Source organism: Phoenix dactylifera, chromosome 5 (genome assembly GCF_051530095.1).
Source record: "Phoenix dactylifera cultivar Ajwa chromosome 5, Ajwa_hap1_PhDact_Kaust_v1.1, whole genome shotgun sequence".
Classification (NCBI taxonomy): Eukaryota; Viridiplantae; Streptophyta; class Magnoliopsida; order Arecales; family Arecaceae; genus Phoenix; species Phoenix dactylifera.
Window position 1 is genome coordinate 29349049 of NC_143194.1, and position 22511 is coordinate 29371559.

Sequence of the window (22511 nt, forward strand, 5' to 3'; positions counted from 1 at the left end):
CGGACACCTCAAGTTCCAGTTCAGCCCGTGACCCCAAGCACATCCATTGCACGAAGATTCTTGATGCGCGGAGTCGTGTAAGGGTACGGTGGAAGGGTCCCAGCTATCTCCTTTCAGCCTTTTTACGAACCTCACAAACAGTGACTCTCCTTTCAGCCTTTTTACGAACCTCATAAACAGTGACACCACCGATGGCGAAGTTCCTCCAAGTACAGCCCATCGTCCTGGTTTCGGTTCGCTCACAATGCCGACCGAAACGGCGTGCCACGTTGAACTCCGTGCCTCAGCTATCAAAACTTTCGTCTAATTCAAAGATTTCGCTTCTCTAATCCTTTTCCATCGGGTAATTCATGCTTAAAATATTCGTAATAGTGATCTAACTTCAGAGGTTAATCCAAACCTTACGCTTCTTCCCTGTGTCCTTATCTTGCCGACACGTAAGCTGGCCCACTACGCGATCGGATACGTTTCAGAGACCAGTTAGTCAAACCGCCCCGCGTCCCATTCGACGTGTCTTTGGTTCTCTTTATATATCCCCCCCCCGGTCTCCGCGGCGACCTCCGAGATCCCCTGGGTAGTCTGATCCCTCTTCCAGATTCCCGGCTCCTTCCTCTGTTTCCGTGTTGGTATGTTCGATTTCTCTCGTCTTTCCACAAAGTCAAGTAAATTTCCTTTCCCATCTTTCATTTTTTTGTCCTTTCCAGATTTGGTAACGGCTGAGAGTTCCCAGTTCTACCGAATTTGACATGCCCTTGGCTAGACGTGGTCGGTACCATGATTTTTCTAGGGTTATTCACTCTTATGAAGAGATTTGATGATTTTTGTTCGAAATTGAAATCGATTCATATTCAAGATTTGGTGATTAAATTCGTCTAGGTTTCTTGGTTGGCCTTCTGTTCTTGTGGAACTCATATTGGATTTCGATCGTTTGTATATATTTATGAAGTGGAGCAAGAAATTATTACCCTAGTGGAGGTTTCTATCGAGGAGAATGGATATAACTGAGGTTTCGATCGTTCATCACATCACCCTAGTGCTCGTGTTGCTCTGGGTGTGCGTCTCTTTGGGATGGGCCCACCCTGTAGTTTTCTTTACAGCGCTGCTCTATCTTTATGTGGTAAGTTTTCATTCTGTCATTCCATACGCTGAATCTTTTTCAATTCCCTTAACTTTGTGCTATGGATTTTGAAAGATGAAAGTTTTTATGCTTTTATTGCAACTGTAAGAGGAGATCTTTTAAGGTTCTCCCTCGACTTTTCATCGATGAATTAGGCGAGTTGGAGGTTACATGATAATCGTGTCAGATTAATAATTCTAAAATTATGTAACCTGTTTGACTTACTTTCATACCTCATGAATGAATTTTCTCGTATGGCAATTGGTCAATAATTTATTTAGACATTACCAGAGGTTATTAGCAAAGCGGTGTTGTCTTCTGGGATACTAGTGATCCAGTCCAAGTGGGCAACATATAATTGAGATGTGGTTCAAAGTTTGCAACAAGTTTAAAGACCAGTTTGAATTTATGTTAGGAAGGTAAGTAATATTGGCATTTCCCTTGGGCGAATCACAGATCCATTGTCAAAAGAGAAGCATTTACCCATGATCTTTTTTAATTGGATAAAGCAGGTGATAGCATTCAATATCAGGTGCTTTGATGGACATTAAGAAAGAAAAAAAAGTGGACATTAAGAAAGAAAAATGCAGAGAAGGGGTATGTTGAACACTTGAAATTGTTAAGGACACATGCGATGGGTACTGAAAATTGTCCAGAGTAATTTCGCACAAGGAACATTACCAAGGGACAAAAATAAAGCCATATATTTCCATATTAAAGATGGGCTAATGGTTAATTTTTATGAGAGGTAGCATGATGGTACATTTTACTTGTAGATGATATATTGATATTGCATAAGGATATGATTTATTCTAATTTGCAATTATGAGCAAAGCTGAGAGGATTTTGAGTCTTAGAATTAGTTGACTAGAGGCATATTATATCTGGAAGCAGCTTTTGCAGTAATAAAGATGAGTAAATGATGCAAGCAAAGAGTATATGGCTGTCATCTTGGACCTATTGTACAAAAGGATGGAGATATTGGTGGAGACATATATTTTAGGACTGGAGCTGACTTTGTTAGTAGGGAGGTGCTTTAGGTGTTATATGATCCCGGCATGCAAAGTAGTTTCAGGGAAAATGACTAAAGCGCACAATGTTGTGTATTTCCATTGCTGCTCAAAAAGAGTTTTTGGATGCAAGATGAGTACAACAAATATGAGAAATGCAAAGGTAGCCATGTGGTAGAACTACAAAGGATTAATGAGGAATTAGTACATTGTAGTTGGTATAGGTATTCCATCAATTAAGGATAGTTTTAAACATAGTTCGTCGTACTGTCCTGAACCAGGCGGTATGGAGTATACCATACTATACTTGTTCGGTACCGGTATCTGGTACGGAAGGCGTACCGGCATTTGGTATGTCGAAAAGACTCCATACCATACTGTACCGATATAGTACTATTGTGGCACTGGTATAGGGTCCGGTACCGAAACAGTGAATCTTATTTTTAAAGAACAAATTTTATGATTTAGGATGTATAATAAAGATATGTAGGAGGCGTCAATAGGATAGATACTCGATTTCCTGTCATAAGTAGGAAAAGGGAAGAGAAAATTACATGGAAAACAAAATTCAGAAAGGAATTGGAAAAAACATATAGTGACATTAGGTGAAGCTCTGCACACGACCTAAAAATTCATGAACTTCAAATTTTTTAAATACAAAACCCCCCCTCCCAAAAAGGCTCATAGAATTTACAATATAAATTGTGGATATTTTAAGAAAATTTAATACATAAAGACCTTTGAGCATGGATGATTCTTACAGGTTTGCATAGTTTTTTTTTTTTTCACCTTTGGTTGAGTGTTGTGAGATACTGAAAGCAAACATAAAACTTTAAATGTGTATTAGATGCTTCAGACATGTTTTCCTTTATCAAGAAGTCCACCATTTGTTTGATATGCAACAATGTGTGGAGAAATTGTTGGCTTGAAGATGACTAAAAGAAAACAGATCCAGCTGGGAAAAGAATAGGGCAGCGTAAATCTAGATTTATCTGAAATGATGGCAAAATGCTTTCATTTGAAGTGATTAGATGGACATGGGATGTATCAGACATTCTCCATGAGCAAGGAAATTTAGTTATGTTTATCTAAGATTTTGTTGATGATCTATCATAAATCTGATGAATAAGCATCATTTTTTCATACAACTTTCTTTTCTTTATCTTTTTTTGTTTCAGATTTAAACAATAAACATATAGGAAAGTGTCTTCATTATCTGTTATAGGCTATTGAGCTCGATATGATGGCACTGGTTATTTACTATTATTTAAACACATAAACACCAGTTCTTTCTTAATTTAGGTTGTTAAGTGGCTTTGCAACTGTTCTACTCATGTATTTCGGTATTTGATTTATGCTAATATTTGTATTGCTTGTTAATAGACTACTGAAAAGGCAGTGCTGGAGAACTTTGAGTCAAATGTCTTATCAGTTTAAATAGAGAAAGTCTTGGATGTGCTTGTATATGTCAAATATCATTAAGGGTTTCATCTTTCAAGGACAAGCTTAAATTTGACCTCTTACTCATTAGACCATATCAAAGTTCTTCTGATTATTAAGTTTGTGAATATGAGTTTACTGTTTTTTCGGTAAGCTTGTAATAGAGAACATAACTACTAGTTTGGCTTTCTTTTGTTTGACTAGTTTTTCGTACGTCTTTAAAATGTAAAAAGATGAAATGAAGGAAAAAAACTGAAATGAAGAATTGGATACTCAAAAGAAAAAGAAAGAATACCCATTGTCTGCATTTAACGTTGAGTCACCAATGTTTTGGTCATTTTATCATTTAGGTTAGTTTATATTCATTTTTTCCCCTTCTCTTCTTTATTGTAATGATTTTCTTCTTCATTGGTAATGAGCTTGTTTCCGGTAAAAGCAATTGTTTATATCTTGATTGTCTCAATTTTTTTATTGACATCTCAACTTTTTGGTTTGTTTATTTGATATACTTTGATAGAATGGTGTGTTTGAATGTGCATGATCAAGGCATTTTGGTGGCTAACTAGTGCTTACTCATTTTAGTTTAACTCTTTATTCTTTCATTATAGGTGAATGAACGATATTCATTGAGATTGCGGAGGCGAATACAATTTGAGGAAAGAAAATATGCTAACCAGCAAAGGGTATGTCATGTATCACCCATTGTTGATATTTCATTTGTTTGCATTGTTTCGATGAATGATACTTTATGTTCATGTTGTTCTTAATTTTTTATAGGGACAGTAGTACATAGATAAATTGTTTCTCTATATCTTTTGTATGTTGATATCCAAGTTGCATGGCTGTGGCTTATGTTTAACTTGATTTATATGTCAGCTCCTTTCCGACACAGAATCAGTACGGTGGTTAAATCATGCAGTTGAAAAGATTTGGCCTATATGCATGGAGCAGATTGCATCGCAACAATTTCTCTTGCCAGTTATACCATGGTTTTTGGACAAGTTCAAGCCTTGGACAGTAGTATGGCGTTTTCTTTTGTTGATTTTGGAACATTTATAAGTCATCAGAAATTTCATTTATGTAGCAACTTATTATATTGCCACAGTACCAGTTTTGGCCATAGTTTCCTATTATATGTAAACCATTGTCATTTTGAGGTAACCATTGCTACTGCTCATTACTGTGAATACCTGAAATTTTTGAAATAAACATGGTTAGCAATTTTTCTTTAGAAGTACAGGTATGCAAAATAGTTCATTCTTTTTATGCTAAAATAATAGTTGCCCTGGCATGCTAACTAAATGGCTTTTGTATAACATTTTTCCTGCTGAATCTCATATTGGTCTATCTTTTTTTTTTTTACAATATTAATTTCTTTTTTTTTGGTCCATATGGAAACTAATTTATCCATATACTTTAATATTTGCAGCAGAAAGCAGCTGTTGAGCACCTTTACTTGGGCAGGACCCCACCTATGTTTACAGATATTAGGGTTCTTCGTGATACAGCAGATGATGACCATTTGGTTTGTATTAATGAAGCCTATCTTCTGGTGTGCTATTAAATAATGCTTCAGTTTATTCTTTTGTAACCACCTAAGTTATGATGAGTCATTGCAGGTTCTAGAGTTGGGAATGAATTTTTTATCTGCAGACGATATGAGTGCAATACTTGCAGTGCAGCTGAGGAAAAGGGTAGGGTTAGGCATAACAGCAAACATGCATGTGACAGGCATGCATGTCGAGGGAAAGGTAAACAAATAATCTGTTGCACTGAAATTTATTAGGAGCTTATCCTTTTTGTCTAAAATGGATTATTAAGAACTTTTCTTAGACATTAGTACATAGACACATCCATAGAAGTCATAGAAGTTCAAATTTGTGATTCAGATATCAGTGACTCAGAAGTTCAAATTTGTGATTCAGATATCAGTGACTCAGAGTTGAAGTTGTGGTGACTGACCACATACTTTCCAAAATCATATGTGTGTGCATGCTTGCATGCCTACATATGCTCATGGTTCAAAAACTTGCCAAGTTGACTTGAAAATCTACTAAGTGGAGTTGACTTGAAACTCAGCCTAGTCAACTTGACTTGGTAGTTTTTTAAGTTTCCTTGGCAGAAGAGTCGGCTTGTGTAAGACTTGGTTTCTGGGTCGCTTTGACTCGGTTGACTTGACAAGTTACTCATTACTTGGTTCAACTTGTTTGACTCAACCGAGTCTCGGATGATAGGTATACCAACAATTCAACTAGTTGCTTTTAAAGTCCACATTTCATTTAATGTTATACAAGTGTAAGATATATTATATGGGGCTATTATATCTTTGAGAAACTGAAGAGGCATGGGGTTGAAGCTTTCTATTCAATGCTCCATTCGAAAAACTTTTTGACTTCCCATTGTCTTGGGAGCTTCCTCTGCTCAGCATCCTGCCCCTTAATGGTAACACCGTGCGGCTGATCACTTTAGGGCCTCTGCCACTTGCTAGAGCCGCTTGACATCGCACTTTCTCGACACCAACCATCCCAACAACCAACCACCCCATAGATTGAAACCCTAAGCCTTAACTCTTTGCCATCAATCCAAGCTCAATTCATTCTAAGTAAGTTACCATGTATTTCCCTCTTCCATGCTATTCTCCCCTTCTCCTCTGTTAACTTTGTGTTCTCATGGTTTGAAATCTGCCTAGTGTTTAGATCTTGGAGTTTCAATGCTCTAGCAGCACATACAACTCTAGTATATAGTGCTGACAAGCTCCCCTGTTTTCTGGTCCCCACCTCCTTTTTTTTAAGCCAAGTATGTTGTATGATATGGGGTGGTGAAGATCGATGTTGTTTTGATATGTCTCTGTATCATTATTGTGGGGTCTCAACGAAGGCGCGGGAATCCATCCGGGATGAGGCAAGTCATGTAATCATCCTTGTATTTTTGCCTCAAGGGTTTAGGTTCACCTAAGCCTTCTTGGGCCAATTGGCCTTTCTTTCCATTCCATTAATTAATGAAATGGGTGATGGATTTTCCGCCTTTTCGCTTTAGAAAATCTTAAAATAGATAGTTCGGGATTTTGCTTTCTTGTGGGTTATACTCTATTATTTAAACCTTAATGTGTTTCCTTTCTTAACTGTTATGTACATGTATCATAATGCTACTGAAAACAGTAGTCTATACCTATACTATAGCATTTTAATTTATAATTTATTATCAAGTCTTCAAGTTGACTCAACTCAGCTGACTTTCGAGTCACCTTTTTAGGCTTTTGAACTCTGCACATGCATGCATGTCTCTGCAAATGTATAGCTGTTCAATACGTGCAAGTGTGCCATGTGGACTTGCTAGGTAGACATCCATCCATGTAATACTAATGTCCACGTACATATCTGATAGGAAGAATTTTCTTGGAGCTTGAACCAGTATGAAACTTCAATAGGATAATTTGTTGTCTTTGTTGATTTCACATGTAATTTGTAAATTATAACGTTTATGTTTCTACATATGTTTTGTAAGACCTTCCAATTATTTATTGATGAAATGTCATAGATGAAATTGGAGGGAAAAATTATAAGGATGAAATAAACAGTCACCTCTCTTTGCTCTTAGGATTTTTACGATATTAAAATTTCATAAAGAATGGTCAACAACTGATATTCTTGTAGATTCTTTATTCTGAAATAACTCTTCATCTAGGTCCTGGTGGGCATGAAGTTTCTTCGAAGTTGGCCATTCATTGGACGCGTTAGAGTATGCTTTGTTGAGCCTCCATATTTTCAGATGACGGTAAAACCAATATTTGGACATGGCCTAGATGTTACGGAACTTCCAGGAATTTCAGGATGGCTTGTAAGAATTTATATAATTGTAGAAGCATCAATCTGTTTTCTTCAACTTTAGAAGCCAGCCAACTTTTTCTCAATTTCTCTATTTGCTTGACTTTGCAGGATAAGATGTTGGATGTTGCATTTGGTCAGACATTAGTTGAGGTTAGCTCTCGGTGCTTAAAAATAAAACTGGGATAACCCATACTATTGGATAAGTATTAACTTTTGATGTATTTTAGCATTACAATATCAGTTTGATCTTATAAATCTAGTTAATAAAGTTTTGTTTAAGTGGGATATGATTCTTCATGTTAGTTAATGGTTGAGCCCATTCAATAAATGATAACATGTATATTATGAACTTCGCGGTGAAGTTATCAAGTCTCGAATATGTTGAGATTTTCTTTTAATAATTTTCAGATTTGAGGGAGAATTTGTGAAGTTGGTTATAATTGATACATGTCCTCAACAGTCAAGATTTAGTTGGCATCACCCAGCTTGCTTGCCATGGAAATATTCCACATACAATCTCAGTTTTAAGAGGAATATCTGTTGGTGATATTCTGTTTCCCCTGACCCCTAGCTTATGCTTTTGGTCTAAGCTATGCTTTCTTCATAGCTGGTCCTAACCTAGTTTTTTTCCCCTTTTTAAATAGCTAGGTTTGTTCATACTCTGGATATGAAACTAATTCCTAATATACCATGTGATCTGGAAGAAAACACATATTAGTTATACTTTGTCTCCCTGACCCTTGGTTTCGTCTATGCTTTTGGTCTTGCAAAAACAATTGATCCAAATTTACAATTTTTTTTTTTTTTTGAGATAACTAACTTGACTCTTTTTCAGCCTAATATGCTGGTTATTGATGTGGAGAAATTTGCTTCAGCACCTGCAGGTAAATGATATCAAAGTTTGTTTTCCTTGAGTTTTGCCTGCAACACTATGATTTCTCTTTTTAAAAATTAGTGAGAAATATATAACTTGCATCAACTCTATAATTACCATTTTTATATTTACTTCATCTGGCAAATTGAGTTCTTCAAATCAGGAGAAATGCTGAATTTGGCCATTAGAGAAATTTGATTCTTTTGTGTCCTTTTCTATCAGGCACCTTATTTCGTGCGTGTACACCCAGAGAGAGAGAGAGAGAGAGAGAGAGTTTTAGGTGGATTGGAGCCTAAGTATCATGAGTTGGAAATGCACGTGATCTATTAAATTTAAGGATCAACACCATTAATTGGTGTAAAATGATAAGAAACCAACAATATAACATTTTTTGGACATTCTTATGATGCATCAAGGTAGAGCACTATTTATGGACCTCAGGCAGCAAAATGACCATAGGTCATATAAACTGATACTCATCTTTTAATCATGATCTATGCCTTAAATCTCAGTTTGATTCTAAATGGACTCAAGTAATTTTTATACCATAAATTAAATCAGACTGTTGTAACTTACCATTGCAATAGTTATGAACTAAAGGTATTGATTTAAATTATGTGGAGCTAATTTGGTGAGCTCTCCTTCTGTCCAAAAATGTAATTTGGAAGCTTGGAGGGTTTTCATGATGGCTGGTTGGAAGTGGAGGCTTTTTAATGATTGGAGTATACGTGTGCTTGAGAATGTCAGTTGTAAGTTTGAAGGATGGGATTCCAAGGGATTTTCAAATGTGGGAAAGATGGTGTGTAATGTTTAGTTGAAGAGTGCAAGTTTATATTTGTTGCTATAAAAAGAGACAGAATTATTGTGGGTGTTTAGGTAGATGTCTAGCTTGCGTCTATGGGTAGCCTAAGTGGTGGGATCCTATGTAGGGTGGCTAAGGGGCTGCCTAAACCTTAGTGGATGACTAGACAGTCTATGTAGCTGCATTCAAAAACAATGAGTCCGAATGATTTCTTCTTCCATCATCCTTCTAGTGTTAGAGCTGTGTTGCAGATCTGGCAATCTCATATTGATCCTTTTTACTTCATCCCAAAAATAAAGTTTAGTCCCCAAATCTCTTGAAAGTTTGCGATTTTGTCAGTCTTGTATAATATCCATGAATTGAAATCTCTAGTAGTTATTTCCTTTATGATGCAGTACCTCTACGAGAGAGGACTGGAGAGGAAGAAAGAGAAGAGTGGAGGAGGAGGAAAGAGGATGAAGAAGAACAGTGAAGGGAAGAAGAGGGGAAGCAATTTTTTTTAAACATTCATCCTCGTTAATCAGTCAACAAATGCATAGACCCATATATAGGGTACAAAATACAAAGGTCCCTCTAAATAAACTAATCCCAATAAAATCCTAACATAACATAACAATATGTACAGAAACCCAATCAACATAAAATAAACTAATATCAAATCAGTCCAGCCATAACGAGAGTGGCTGGGCCCTCCTCCTGCGACGACCGTAGACTCGCGTCACAGGTGGTCCGGTATTGGTGTCCGCACCAACTTTCCTCGGGTCGGAAGAAGTCGACCTCGACGAACGCGGTGCAGTGCAGCTCTGGTAATACTCCAAAAGGTCTGGATCAATACGCTGAAGCTCCTCTTGTGTGATCCACGTCGAATCAGACTCTAGGCAGCCACGCCAACGAACTAAAAAACGCTGAATGCTACCAGCACTGGATAAAATGGTTTGCTCATCTAAAATAACATCAATAAGTTCTTTCTGTGCTAGTGGGAGAGGCAAAAGAAGTGGAGATGGTATGGAATCAGGGATATGGAAAGTAGTAGGCTCAAGAAAGGTCTCAACAAAAGGGTCATCTGGAATGGATGGTGGACCCTTGTAAGCAACCAAATCTTCAATATTAAAAGTAGAGCTGATACCAAAATCAGACGGAAGGTCAATAACATAGGCATTCGTGCCCACTCGGTGCAATACCCGAAATGGCCCCGCGCTACGCGCCTGCAGTTTCTTAACGGTCCAATGCGGAAACCGCTCCGGCCGAATACGTACCATAACATAGTCCCCAGGTTGGAATATTTCGTCCCGTCTATGAGAATCAGTTTGTAGTTTATATTGAGCATTACTAGCATGGATGCGCTTTTGGATTTTCTGATGTAACTCATGAATATGTTGTGCAAATGCGTGTGCAGACTCAGAAATCCTAACATGGGGTGATATGGGTAAAAGATCTAAAGATTGACCTCAAATGGACTCATGCCTATGGACCGATTGACCGAATTATTGTATGCAAACTGTGCGACAGGAAGAACTGAATCCCAGTTACGAGTATGCTCACCCACAAGGCACCGTAAAAGATTATCCAGACTTCGGTTTACCACTTCTGTTTGGCCGTCAGTTTGTGGATGGTAAGCAGTAGAAAATTTTAAGTTTCGTACCAATCGAGTGCCACAAAGTTTTCCAAAAGTAACTCATGAAATGTACATCCCGGTCAGACACGGTGTGGGGAAGGCCATAAAGTTTAACAATCTCATCAAAGAAGAGTTTGGCCATTTTGGAAGCATCCGAGGTTTTGGAACACGGAATGAAGTGGGCCATTTTGGAGAAACGGTCCACTATGACAAGAATAGAATCATGTTTTCGGACGGTACAGGGAAGACCAAGCACAAAGTCCACGCTAATGTCATGCCAAGGACGATCAGGTACTGGTAAGGGAGTATAGAGACCAATGTTTTGTTTCCGGTGTTTGGCTAGTTGGCACATTCAACATTGGCCAGTGATTTTAGCAACGTCCCGTTTTAGGCTAGGCCAGAAGAATTGACGTTCTACCTCTTCGATGGTCTTATCTCGCCCGAAGTGTCCGGAAAGGCCACCGGCATGTACTTACCACACCAAAAAATCTCTTACTGATGTCCGTGGGATACAGAGCTTCGCTGCCTTATACAAATAACCTTCCTGAAGATAAAATCCATCAATTGAGGGTTCACGTCCATCAACAATGGTTTTGTAGAGTTCTCCAAAATCGGGGCAAGAGGAGTAGTCATCCCTGAGTCTGTCGAAGCCTGTAACATGTACGAACATGGTCAAGAGTAGGGCCACTCGCCGGCTCAGTGCATCAGCAGCAGTGTTGGAGGCTCTCGATGTGTATTTAAGGACAAAAGTGTATTCCTGAAGGAACTCAACCCATTTGGCATGTCTAGAATTCAACTTTTTTTGGGAGTCAAGGTAGCGAAGAGCTTCATGATCGGAGTAAAGTACGAATTCATTGGGTAGCAGGTAGTGGCGCCAATACCGGAGAGCCTGAACTACAGCATAAAATTTCTTATCATAGGTAGAGTATTTTTGCTTAGCCTCGTTTAACTTCTCACTAAAGTATGCTATGGGATGGCGTTCTTAACTGAGCACCCCACCAATACCAAGGCCAGATGCATCACACTCCACTTCAAACGCCTTACTGAAGTCAAGCAAACGCATAACTGGCGCCTCCGTCATCAGCTTCTTGACATCATGGAATGCGTTAGCAGCAGCGCTAGTCCAATGGAAGTCGCCCCTTTTTAGGCAATCAATGATTGGGGACATAAGTGTGGTAAACCCCTTAATGAAACGACGATAAAAAGTAGCCAGCCCATGAAAACTGCGAACCTCAGTGAGGATTTTAGGTTCAGGCCACTCGACTATCGCAGTGACTTTATCAGGGTCAGCGGACAAACCTTCTGAGGAGACAATGTAACCTAAGAAGTTGACATACGAAGTAAAGAACGAACACTTCTTAAGGTTAGCATATAGTTTGGCATTCCGTAAGGCTGTACATACCAGTCGTAAATGATCGAAGTGTTGCTCCTTTGATTGGCTGTAGATGAGGATGTCATCAAAGTACACGACTAAAAATTTGCCTATGAAAGGTCGTAGTACTTGTGTCATCACTCGCATAAAAGTAGTAGGAGCATTCGAGAGGCCAAAAGGCATGACCAACCACTCGTACGGGCCAGCTTTTGTTTTAAAAGTCGTTTTCCATTCATCACCTGGACGGATCCGGATTTGATGCTACCCACTTTTTAAATCAATTTTGGAGAAGATAGTGGCGGCTGCCATCATATCCAACATATCATCGAGCCGAGGGATGGAAAAACGGTACTTGACCATGATTCGGTTGATGGCCCGACTGTCGACACATCCTCCACATACCATCTTTCTTTGGAGTTAGGAGTGCAGGTACGGCACACGGATTTAAACTTTCACGAATGAACCCCTTTCGGATGAGCTCGTTAATTTACTGTTGCAGCTCAGCATGCTCAGAAGGATTCATTTGATAGTGGGGTAGGTTAGGTAGGGTAGCTCTCGGAACTAGATCAATAGCGTGCTGTATGTCATGCAAGGGCGGCAGGTGATCCAGGAGGTCCTCAGGGAAAATTTCAGAAAACTCCTCAAGGATGAGCTGACCCTCTGATGGTAAGCTCGTTTGGCGGACTCAGTTGGTTTTCGAAGACAAGTAAAGCGTACACCATAGAATCACTAGAGATTTCCTGTTCAAATTTGGACGGACTCAGCATATGGAGTTTCTTGCCCTTTGTCTCACTTGTCTTCTTGCCCTCGTCAAGTGTCCTAGACCGTAGGGGATTAAGTTTAATTCTCTTGCCCTCAAATATAAAGAAACAAGAATTAGAACGACCAAAGATGAACCAAGGTCTTTCCAATATTAGGTGACCTACGTCCATCGAAATTACATCACACCAGATGGTGTCTTTATACGAAAGAATTTGAATTGGGACGAGACACCGTTCTTTGATTTGGATAGAAGACGTATCGATCCAGGAGACCTTGTAAGGTTGGGTCTGAGGAACCGGAGTCAAACCCAAACGAGAGACAATATTTGATGATATTGCATTAATGCAGCTCCCGCTATCAATGATTACTTTACAGTTCTTGTCTCCGCACTTAAGATAAGTGTGGAAGATCGAAGTACGCCTCCAGTCAGCCTATTCCGTGGGTTGGGCGAGAGCACACCGTACTACATTCATAGCAGACCGAGTTGATTCGGTCACAACCGATGGAGTTGTGGTTCGGATGCATCCTAAAGTGTCGGTACGTTCTTCTTGGTCATCATCGACGTCATGGATGTCGTCTAAATTTGGTTCATAGATTTGTTCTTCTAATTCGTTTTTAGTCTCTAGTTTGCTTTAGTGGTAGAAATATTTCTGTTAACTAACCACTACATGGAAAAAGGTTAAGCTATCAGGGAAGGGATCAACAATGTATATTAGGCCTTAACGATCCCCCTAACATGCGGTCCTGGTCACGCACATGAAAGCATGAACAAGTCAAGAGAGACTCATAATGAGTCAAACAATTCAAATAACAAAAAGCTATGAGTCAAGAGGAAAAAACACTCAAGATAATAAACAGGTGGTATGAAGAAAAATTGGCCTGAATGGGGATTTAAATCCATAATCTGGCTTTCATACCATGTTAACTAACCACCAAAAATCAAAAGGTTAAGCTGTTAGGAAAAGGGTCAACAATGTATATCAGGTCTTAACAATTTCTGATAATTGAGGTGGGTTTTTTTTGCTGGAGAACTTAAAACTCTTGTTTGGATCTATGATGCTGGTGCTGGTGTGGTTGTTAGAAACAACAAGGGGAACTTAATTGCTGCCATGTCCTATAAATTTTGGAATATTGCATTGGTGGATCATGCAGAAGCATTGGCTTTTCTAGAAGGTTCTGTTGTCCGAAAATTTAGACCTCCATCATATATGTTTAGAAGAGAATTTCTGAAGATGTGCAGAGCTATATCTTTGGTGACTTTAGATTTGTCTAATGTGGGAGTAATTGTAGAATATTTCAAAAGTTTGTGCTTTGATTTTATGAAATTTCTCTCTCATATTAAATGAAATGATAACTTGGTGGTTCATGCTCTTGCAAGATATGCTGCTCAAGTTACTGGCTGCTTAGTATGGATTGAAGAACCACCCTATTTATATGTCCTTTATTGTCAAATGTTGTAATGCTTATTTCATCATAACAAAATCTAACTGCAAAGAAAAAATCTTGATGGGACAACCATCTCGTGATTAGATATTCTACAAGGATATTTTTTAAAAGGGACTGAGATGGTTATATAAAATTTATATATTCTTTTGGGTGTTTATACATTGATCTTTGTTCTGGCATTGACTAGTGACTTATAATCCTCCTAGTTATCATATTGGATTGTGATGGACAATGGGTACATTTTGTTTTTACAGTTAATGGGTTATCCATGTTTTAAATATTTTATTGAGCTTTGGCTTGTAATAAAAAGAATAAGACCAAGAGATCATGGCCCATTATAGAAGATCTTTTGAAGTGAAGCATCTTGGACTAGCATATCAAATTTCTGGAAGTGAGATTTGTCATGGCTGAAAAAGTGACACATCTCTACTTTCCATGAAGGTGATCTATTGAAAAAGTTGCTGCATCTGGCATGAGCTCGAAAGAGGTGGTGAAAATATTGTTAATGTCTTAATATGTCTCCAAAAGAAAACTCAATTCCGAGATAAGAAAAAGGATGACAACTCAAGTTTTTATTTTAATGTTATTAATGGCTTGGTTTTGTCAATTACACGCCTTTATTATCTACTTCACATTCCTTTGGTCTGTTTATACGAATCATGGTAAATCAGAAAAAAATGCATTGAGTGTTGGCTTATAAATCGGTCTTTTGATTCTTGAGACTGCAAGCGACTCTTCATCACCTAAGTAAATGCTAGCAGTACATGCAAGTTATGTTTGTAGTTGTTTTTCCATGACTTTTGATAGAGGTACCTTAATGTTGGGATACGAATTTCATGAAGGAATGGTTAGGTTAGTGCATCAAGCCTTTAAGTTAAGGATTAAAATATCATGCATTTTCAAGCTAGGGGATGATAAATTGTATGTATTTTTTCACACTCCATCTATGCCACACTTGGGATGCATTGACATAGATATACGCCAAAGTTTGTCGAAGTTTTCTTTTTTCCCAAATCAAGTTAGGCAATTTTAACTGCTATGCATAAGCTTGTAAACATGTTTTAAGCAAATAAATATGGTTTTGATTAAGTTAAAGAGATCTAGCATGATCTATCATCCTTGATATTTTATATCAGTTATACGTGCACTACATAATTTGAGATAAGTCATTATATATATCAATATCACACATCTATATCTACACATAAACAACACAAATGAGCTCCCAATTCATGATAAAAACTAATGGAGGAGCATAATTTGCATGTTATATACATATATGTATGTCACTCCTGGTATTACTTCATATACTAGATTTTGATGGACATAGACCACCATCTATGTCCATAGTGAATGGCCATAAGAGGTTGGTGCAAGGTACGTCGTTTTGGGACCAGGCTCCGTACTAGTGCTATCCTATTATTGTGTCGGTATATGCCCAGTATAGAGGCTGGTTCAACGTACCAAGTGTTGGTATGCCCCCCCATACCATATACCGAAACTGAATCCGTACAGTATGGTACATCCCATATTGTCTAGTTCGGTACGGTATGACATACTATGGTTGGGTGGAAACCATTTTTGGGGTATGCATGCTAGATATCTAACAATGGTCATGTTTAGATAGCTAATCATTTGCAGGCTATCGAAGATACTTAAAGATAGATAGCAAATCATTTGCAGGATAATTATTAGACATCCTCAAGTGAAAGTCATATTACTTCAGTTAGATATGTTTAGAAACTTCCTGGACTCGTCAACTAATCATAATTGATGAATTGCATTTTCAATTGAATCATTTGGTGGCCTTCCTTAACAACCTTGAAGCCATTATCTGTAGAGTTCCTTTGACCTAGTCTCTAATGACACAATTTCTTAGATTTCCAAGATTCTATAGAAACTTAGAAGCAAGAACAGCATAAATCAAATAATTTAAAAGCAAAAGAGAACTAATGGTCTAGCCTTTGAAATGATATAGAACGATTTTTTTGCCAAATTACTACATCAAAATTGTATTCGGCTTTAATATGATATTAAGGAAAAAAGAAAAAGAAAAAAAAGAAATTGGAAAGAGCTCCAGGATCATCTTAGATAGAAATAAGGTTTTTCATGATGACTGAGCATGGGTCTAGAGTAGGAAAGCAGGGTAGAAGGCCATGTCACTACCTATTGGCCTTCATTATGCATGTCAAAAAGAGAAACACTAGTATTGGCCAGTATATAGATATATAGGCAAGTGCAATAGAATAAGAGTTATCCTTGTATTATACAACTTGTCAATCTGTGTATGAGGAAGATGTGGTACACTGCACAATATTCTACAAGATGACCACCTTGGCTGTACAATATTCTACATGACCACCTTGGCCCCCAGACACGTGCTTAATGTTTTGCATCATGTTTGAGTATGGAGGATGGGTTCGACTTACAAAGTAGTATTGGAAGTTGCCAATTTGTAATACCCATTGATTTACTGCTTAAGTTGTGGTTCTTTTTTATTTTTTTCTTTTTCTTTTTGGATTATAACTATCTTTAGATTTGTTTCTTTTTAATACATTATTTTTGTTAGATTTGATCTCTAGGTGCCTTCTAGAACTGGCCTTGTGGACAACAATCGTTTAAATATTGATTGCACAAATAACACTCTGATCGTTGCTTCACCCAACATCAGCATTTGTCAATTCCAAGGCTGAGTATACGACATTATCATATGCTAGCAAGGAAGTAGCTTAAAAGAACCAATTATTTTGATGTTCAATACCAGCGACTCTTTGAAGTTATTCAAGATGTCAAGGTGCAAGTGCTGAAGAACTTAAGAAAATCTTGCTGATAAAATCCATTACTCTGATACATATGGAGGAGCTAAACTTGAGCTTAGCTATTTAGTTTCAGAACTTTGGTAGCATAAAGAATGTGGACTTGTGGCTGCAATGGCTCGGTAATTTTGCTACATAGATGGATATATTTGGATTGATGACATCAAACTCACCAACGTACTTCTAAGACTTAATTTTGGGTTAAGTCAGGATATTTGTGGAATCTTACATGCTTTATGGCTATTAGGTTCACAGAAAGGTATTGTGAGAGAAGTACATATCCTTTCCTAGAGATGGTTTGGGGCTCCCTGTTGTTTTCACTTGTTTAAGTTACAGTGCCCAAGGTTATCACATGGTGGATCAAATGATTTCCACTTGTGATTGTTGGCATCAGACAGGGTAATCTGCACATTAAAGATGGTAAAGCAAAAACAGATCTTTCCTTTTTGGTGGTCTCATGCTGCTGTTTTGTGGGAAAGATAACTTCATCATCTCTCTGGTAATTTGTACTTGTTTCTGGGTGTATTTGCTCTCATGCATGTCCATAGCATGGCCCTACAATAAGAGAACCTCATAAAGCTTGAATTATTGTGCTCATCTTCCACCTCTCTATATGTTCATCTTAATGACATACATTTGGACATCTTGGTTGGTCGTTGTTGTTAAAAGCATGTAATTTGTTATTTGAGTAATCTGGCTCATATCATGCATAGGAAAGAATAAGTCTGACTGAACATTAACTGATGTACCTCTCAAGTTTAGTCATTCTAGATGAGATCTTGCTGGTAGAAAGGGTATGAAAATAGCTGCTTTTGTAATGGCAAAAATGTCATAATTTAAGTACCTAATGCTTCTATTTTTTTTTTCTATTTTATGGTCTTTTTTTTTTTTCTTCTAATTGTGGAGGGTTGTTTACCAATACTGTTTGTCAGCCATCTTTCTCAACAGCTTTTCTGGACCAACAAAAGTTTTTTTTATGCATGCTGAAGTGGCAAGAGCCTTGGAATGCATGTCATTATGAACTGTACATCTGCTATTGTAGCTAATTTTCTGTGTGTGTTTTATCTTATGTTAGTTGTTCACATTTAAATTTGTTTCTGATACACATGATGCTTTTAATATTTCAGAAGGTTGGTTCACCATAGATGAAAGACCTCCTATTGCGTATGTGAAAGTGGAGATTTTGGAAGGAGCTGATATGAAACCATCAGATTTGAATGGTAGGCTTTATTTAGTTTGTTTGCACCATGTCAAACAGCCACCTTTGTCTTGTGCAAGTGTAGGAAGTGGTCTTCTATAATTGACCCAAGCTATTATGCAGGTCTTTCCGACCCATATGTGAAAGGACAGCTTGGTCCTTACAGATTCCAGACGAAGATTCAAAGGAAAACATTGGCTCCAAAGTGGCATGAGGAATTTAGGGTGCCCATTAGTTCATGGGAAGCACCAAATTTGCTTGCTCTCCAAGTTCGTGATAAGGATCATATTTTTGATGACGTGCTTGGGTTTGTTCCTCATTCCTATCTTAACATACATAGACAGAGAGAGATTCTAGAGTGCAAAATCATGTTCTGGAAGAATAAGAAAAATGACAGATTACATTATATTGATTTTGCCTTTTTAAATGAGCACTAGAACTAGGGGTGTATTAGAGCCAAGCTTGATTGAGCCTAGGTCTGATCAAGCTGGCTTTGAAATTAATTTCAAGCTTGAAAGTTGAACTCAAGCTTGATTTGTTTACCATTATTTCAAGCTCGATTCGAGCTTGATTTCAAACCCAGCCATACACAAGCCTAATTGATCAGCTGGAGATCAAGTCAAGCTTGAACCAAGCTCAGTTCAAGCTTGAATTAAAGATTCATACAAATCTGAATTAATATTTAATGGGTTCTAAAATAAATAAACATTCAAGCTGCTTGAAATTAATCTAATACTGTGAATCACTGGATCTAATTATGTGTGTATTTTTGAGCCTAATCGAGCTGAGCTTGATTAAGCCTGGTTTGGCTCAGCTTGAAACTGATTTCGAGCCTAGATTGCTAGTTGAAGCATTGTTTGTTTAGCTTCAAACAAAGCCTAAACCGAGCTTTTTTCTGAGCAGATCTTGAGCTGTTCAGATCATTTAACACCGCTAACTGGAACTGACCATACATATGAGCAGATTAATGCAGAGCTCTTTTACTTCTATCTGAAAAATAGAATCCGAGGAAGCTTATGGATCATTACATATACAGACTGCATGTGTATGTACCTCATGCAACCTACTAATATCGACCAGAAGATGAGCAAAGCTCCTCCTTCCTGAAGTTAATTTTTGACTTGGTTTGATAGTTTTGAGCCTAATGTTTTATGATGTGGCAGTATAAGTTTTAGCGAATGTCTCAACATGGTAAACATAGTGTTTAAGTTTTTCATCAGATGTCATACCAGTCCCTGTTCACCTAATCAACTCCACTTAACTTAAGCTTCTTGCATGATCCTTGAAGACGAGTTATATTGCATCAATGATGAGGGATTTCTTCACCCTCAAATTCCTGCTATGCGGCGGAATACACCGTCATGATTGTTTTTTTATGCTTTAGTGTTAAGCATGCTCGAACGTGTTTGTATAATGTTATTTTCTTGTCTAATTTGCGTGTGTATTGCAACCTTGGTTATTTATGACTTATATGGATTGCAGAGATTGTTCAGTAGACATCAGCAAGTTAAGGGGTGGACAAAGACATGATAAGTGGGTGTCCCTGCAGAACATTAAAATGGGAAGGCTGCACTTAGGAATAACTGTACTTGAAGATGAGCTCGATAAGGTGCGTTTATTGTAGTCGTTCATACACACACACCCTTCTGAAAGCAAAGTTGATGGCCTCAGCCGGAAACATAATTTTTAACAGGCGAATAAGGATGTTTGTGATGATGAGGTACCCCAGATGAAGGAAACTGCAACACCTGAATCTGATTGTGTGGCTAAAAACCAGAATACTGATGAGTCTTTAGAAGATTATCGGAAGATGTCCGATGAGTATGAGCCTATCAACATTGAAGGGCAAGAGAAGACTGGCATATGGGTACATCACCCTGGCAGTGATGTTTCCCAAACGTGGGAGCCCAGAAAAGGACGTGTACGGTACCCCGAAACACAACTCCATCGAGAGGACAATGAGTGCACCAACACCAGAGACTCATCAGCATCTGGGTCTCATTGCAGTGTCAGCAGCAATAATGATGAAAAGGTGGATGGGAATAAATTTCATCAACTCAGAACAATAAAGAAGGGCCTGCAAAAAATAGGCTCTGTATTTCATAAAAGTCCAAGGAAAGAGAGCCCCAGAGGGCATGCAGAGGATGCTGCTCCAGCTCCACGGCCCAACATCCAGCCGCTTGGTGAGAAGCGGACATCAGTTAATTTTGTCGTCGATGATAATTGTTCTGGAAGCAGTGGAGAGCTTGATAAGGGTGAGATGGAGAGCCCAAGCAAGGGCCACTTGAAGGGAATGGCTAAGAACATTGTAAAACAGGCTGGAAAGTCTGCTCACAGTTTGAAGAGTGTACTGAGCAAGAAAGGTTCCAACAAGTTTAAAGAGGAACAACCATCGGAGGCTGATAAGGAAGATGTTTCTGAGGGATCTAAGTCACCAAATGATTTGTTGAACGATGATCCACTTGTAGTCGGGGGTTTCCCACTTTCAGAACATGATAAAGAACCTACAAATGCGAAAGAAGGAAGTAGTCATCAAAGTCCTGAAGCTGAAAAGGATGACATGCAATTTACAAATCTTGGAAAAAATGTTCAGGCGGGCACTGTAAATTCTGTGGTGGGCTCAGAGCAGGGTTAACGAGCCATTCGTTTTTGTACATATACGGGGAACCATGGTGCAGTTTAGTGAGACTGGCATCAGGAGTTTGTTGGTTAGGTCTTAAGCTATTGTTGCTGTCAGTGGTTGTTATGGGAATTTGTGGGTGAAAATCCTACTGTCTCAAAAACCGAGCGTGGTCATATAAATGTTTGTTGGCCAGGATTGTTGTTGTAGTAGCTGGTACTAAAAGAACTTTTGTTACTGTAACAGGTGCGTGTGACAATCTTGCCCGACTTATCTGATTGTTTTTTTGTTGTTATTGCTAATATGAATGCAGACAGAGCGAGAAGTTTGAAACTAACGTTGATATGTTGTACGATAGGCTTTGAAAAGATGAGTAAATCCAAAATGTTGTAGTATCCTAACGTTTGAATGGACAAAATTAATTATTTTATGTTGCAAAATTTCTTCTTTTTTTCAATTAGACAAGTGGTGGTGAAGCGCCAATTTAGTACATCTGAATATGTTAAGGGCTGTTTGTTTGTCTACAACTAGATAGGTTGTAGTTGCAAATACTATAGTTAAATTGCAGGCGTCGACCAACTATTTGGAGCAATTATAATTGTAGGCTGCATTTGAAATATAGGAAATGAGTCAAAATTCTGTAAATTAAAACTACGCGCAGCTCCAACTCCAGGATTTGAAGTAGTAATAGCCCTTAAAGGTGTCTCTTTACTAGAGTCTACATCAACCGAATTTCGGTAGTACATGATTTTAATATATTATATTAATCATTTTAATATACCAACAAAATATAAATTTATAATTATAATATAAAAAAATATTATAATATTTATTTTTTTATAATGACACAATTACTATAGTAATTATTGTTATTATAACTAATAACAATTCAATAATAATATTACTTATCCATTATAAATACAAAAATAATATGATAATTATTATATTATGATAAAAAATAAATATTGTTATTTTAAGGGGTAATCTTATTACATTGTTTGTAAGGTTATCATATCTTTTTAGCATCATGCAAAAAAAATAGCTGTAATTGCATTTGCAGCTTTCAATTGTGGACTAAATAGAAACAGTGTTTGCAGCTGCAATTCCAACAACAGTCTAAGTTTGAATTGTATGCAATTGAATCACATGCAAAGAAACAACCCTTTGGTTTTTATTGAGCAAACAATGGTAGATGCTTTTGATTTAAAAAATGTGAATATTTGATGACTTCAATTTTGTGAGTTTTATTTAAGTTTTTATGCATCTAGTATCATAAGCAATCCTGTACTCATCAATTGCATTGAAGTATCAAATATACAAGTAAAAATGACCGGTACAGAATTCAGTTCATGGACAAATAGCGAATCCTTAGCATGGAGAAACAAAATCACTAACTGAAAGATGACCTCGGTGGGCAACGATGGTGGATTTTATTCATGATCACCTCACCATGTGACAACAATTAAACTAGGAGGTTCGTATCATCATTTACCACTTCTGAATTCCTATTTTTATTCATGTCCTCGTAATTATAGGTGATATATGTTGTGCGTTTGTTCACGAGGTTAAGAACTAATTAAAGGATTAATCTGTATGCAAGTAGTATGAGCAT

At 37.7% G+C, this 22511-nt stretch overlaps 1 protein-coding gene across 4 annotated transcripts; it reads left to right on the forward strand.

Moving 5' to 3' along the window:
* The first annotated feature begins 491 nt into the window (after positions 1 to 491).
* Positions 492 to 21142, forward strand: LOC103703375 (C2 domain-containing protein At1g53590-like). 4 transcript variants are annotated; one of them, XM_008786212.6, is made up of 14 exons: positions 492 to 626; positions 705 to 765; positions 877 to 1117; positions 4176 to 4250; positions 4444 to 4587; positions 4997 to 5092; positions 5187 to 5318; positions 7252 to 7404; positions 7503 to 7544; positions 8230 to 8278; positions 18209 to 18301; positions 18403 to 18586; positions 19762 to 19888; positions 19973 to 21142. In XM_008786212.6, exons 3-14 carry the CDS (start codon positions 992 to 994, stop codon positions 20912 to 20914), a joined length of 2163 nt encoding a protein of 720 aa, XP_008784434.4. In that variant the 5' UTR covers positions 492 to 626; positions 705 to 765; positions 877 to 991; the 3' UTR covers positions 20915 to 21142. The 4 variants fall into 4 exon arrangements, with proteins under 4 accessions (XP_008784434.4, XP_038984951.3, XP_008784435.4 ...); XM_039129023.3 differs by having other exon boundaries at positions 5000 to 5092; XM_008786213.6 differs by having other exon boundaries at positions 947 to 1117.
* The last annotated feature ends 1369 nt before the right edge of the window (positions 21143 to 22511 follow it).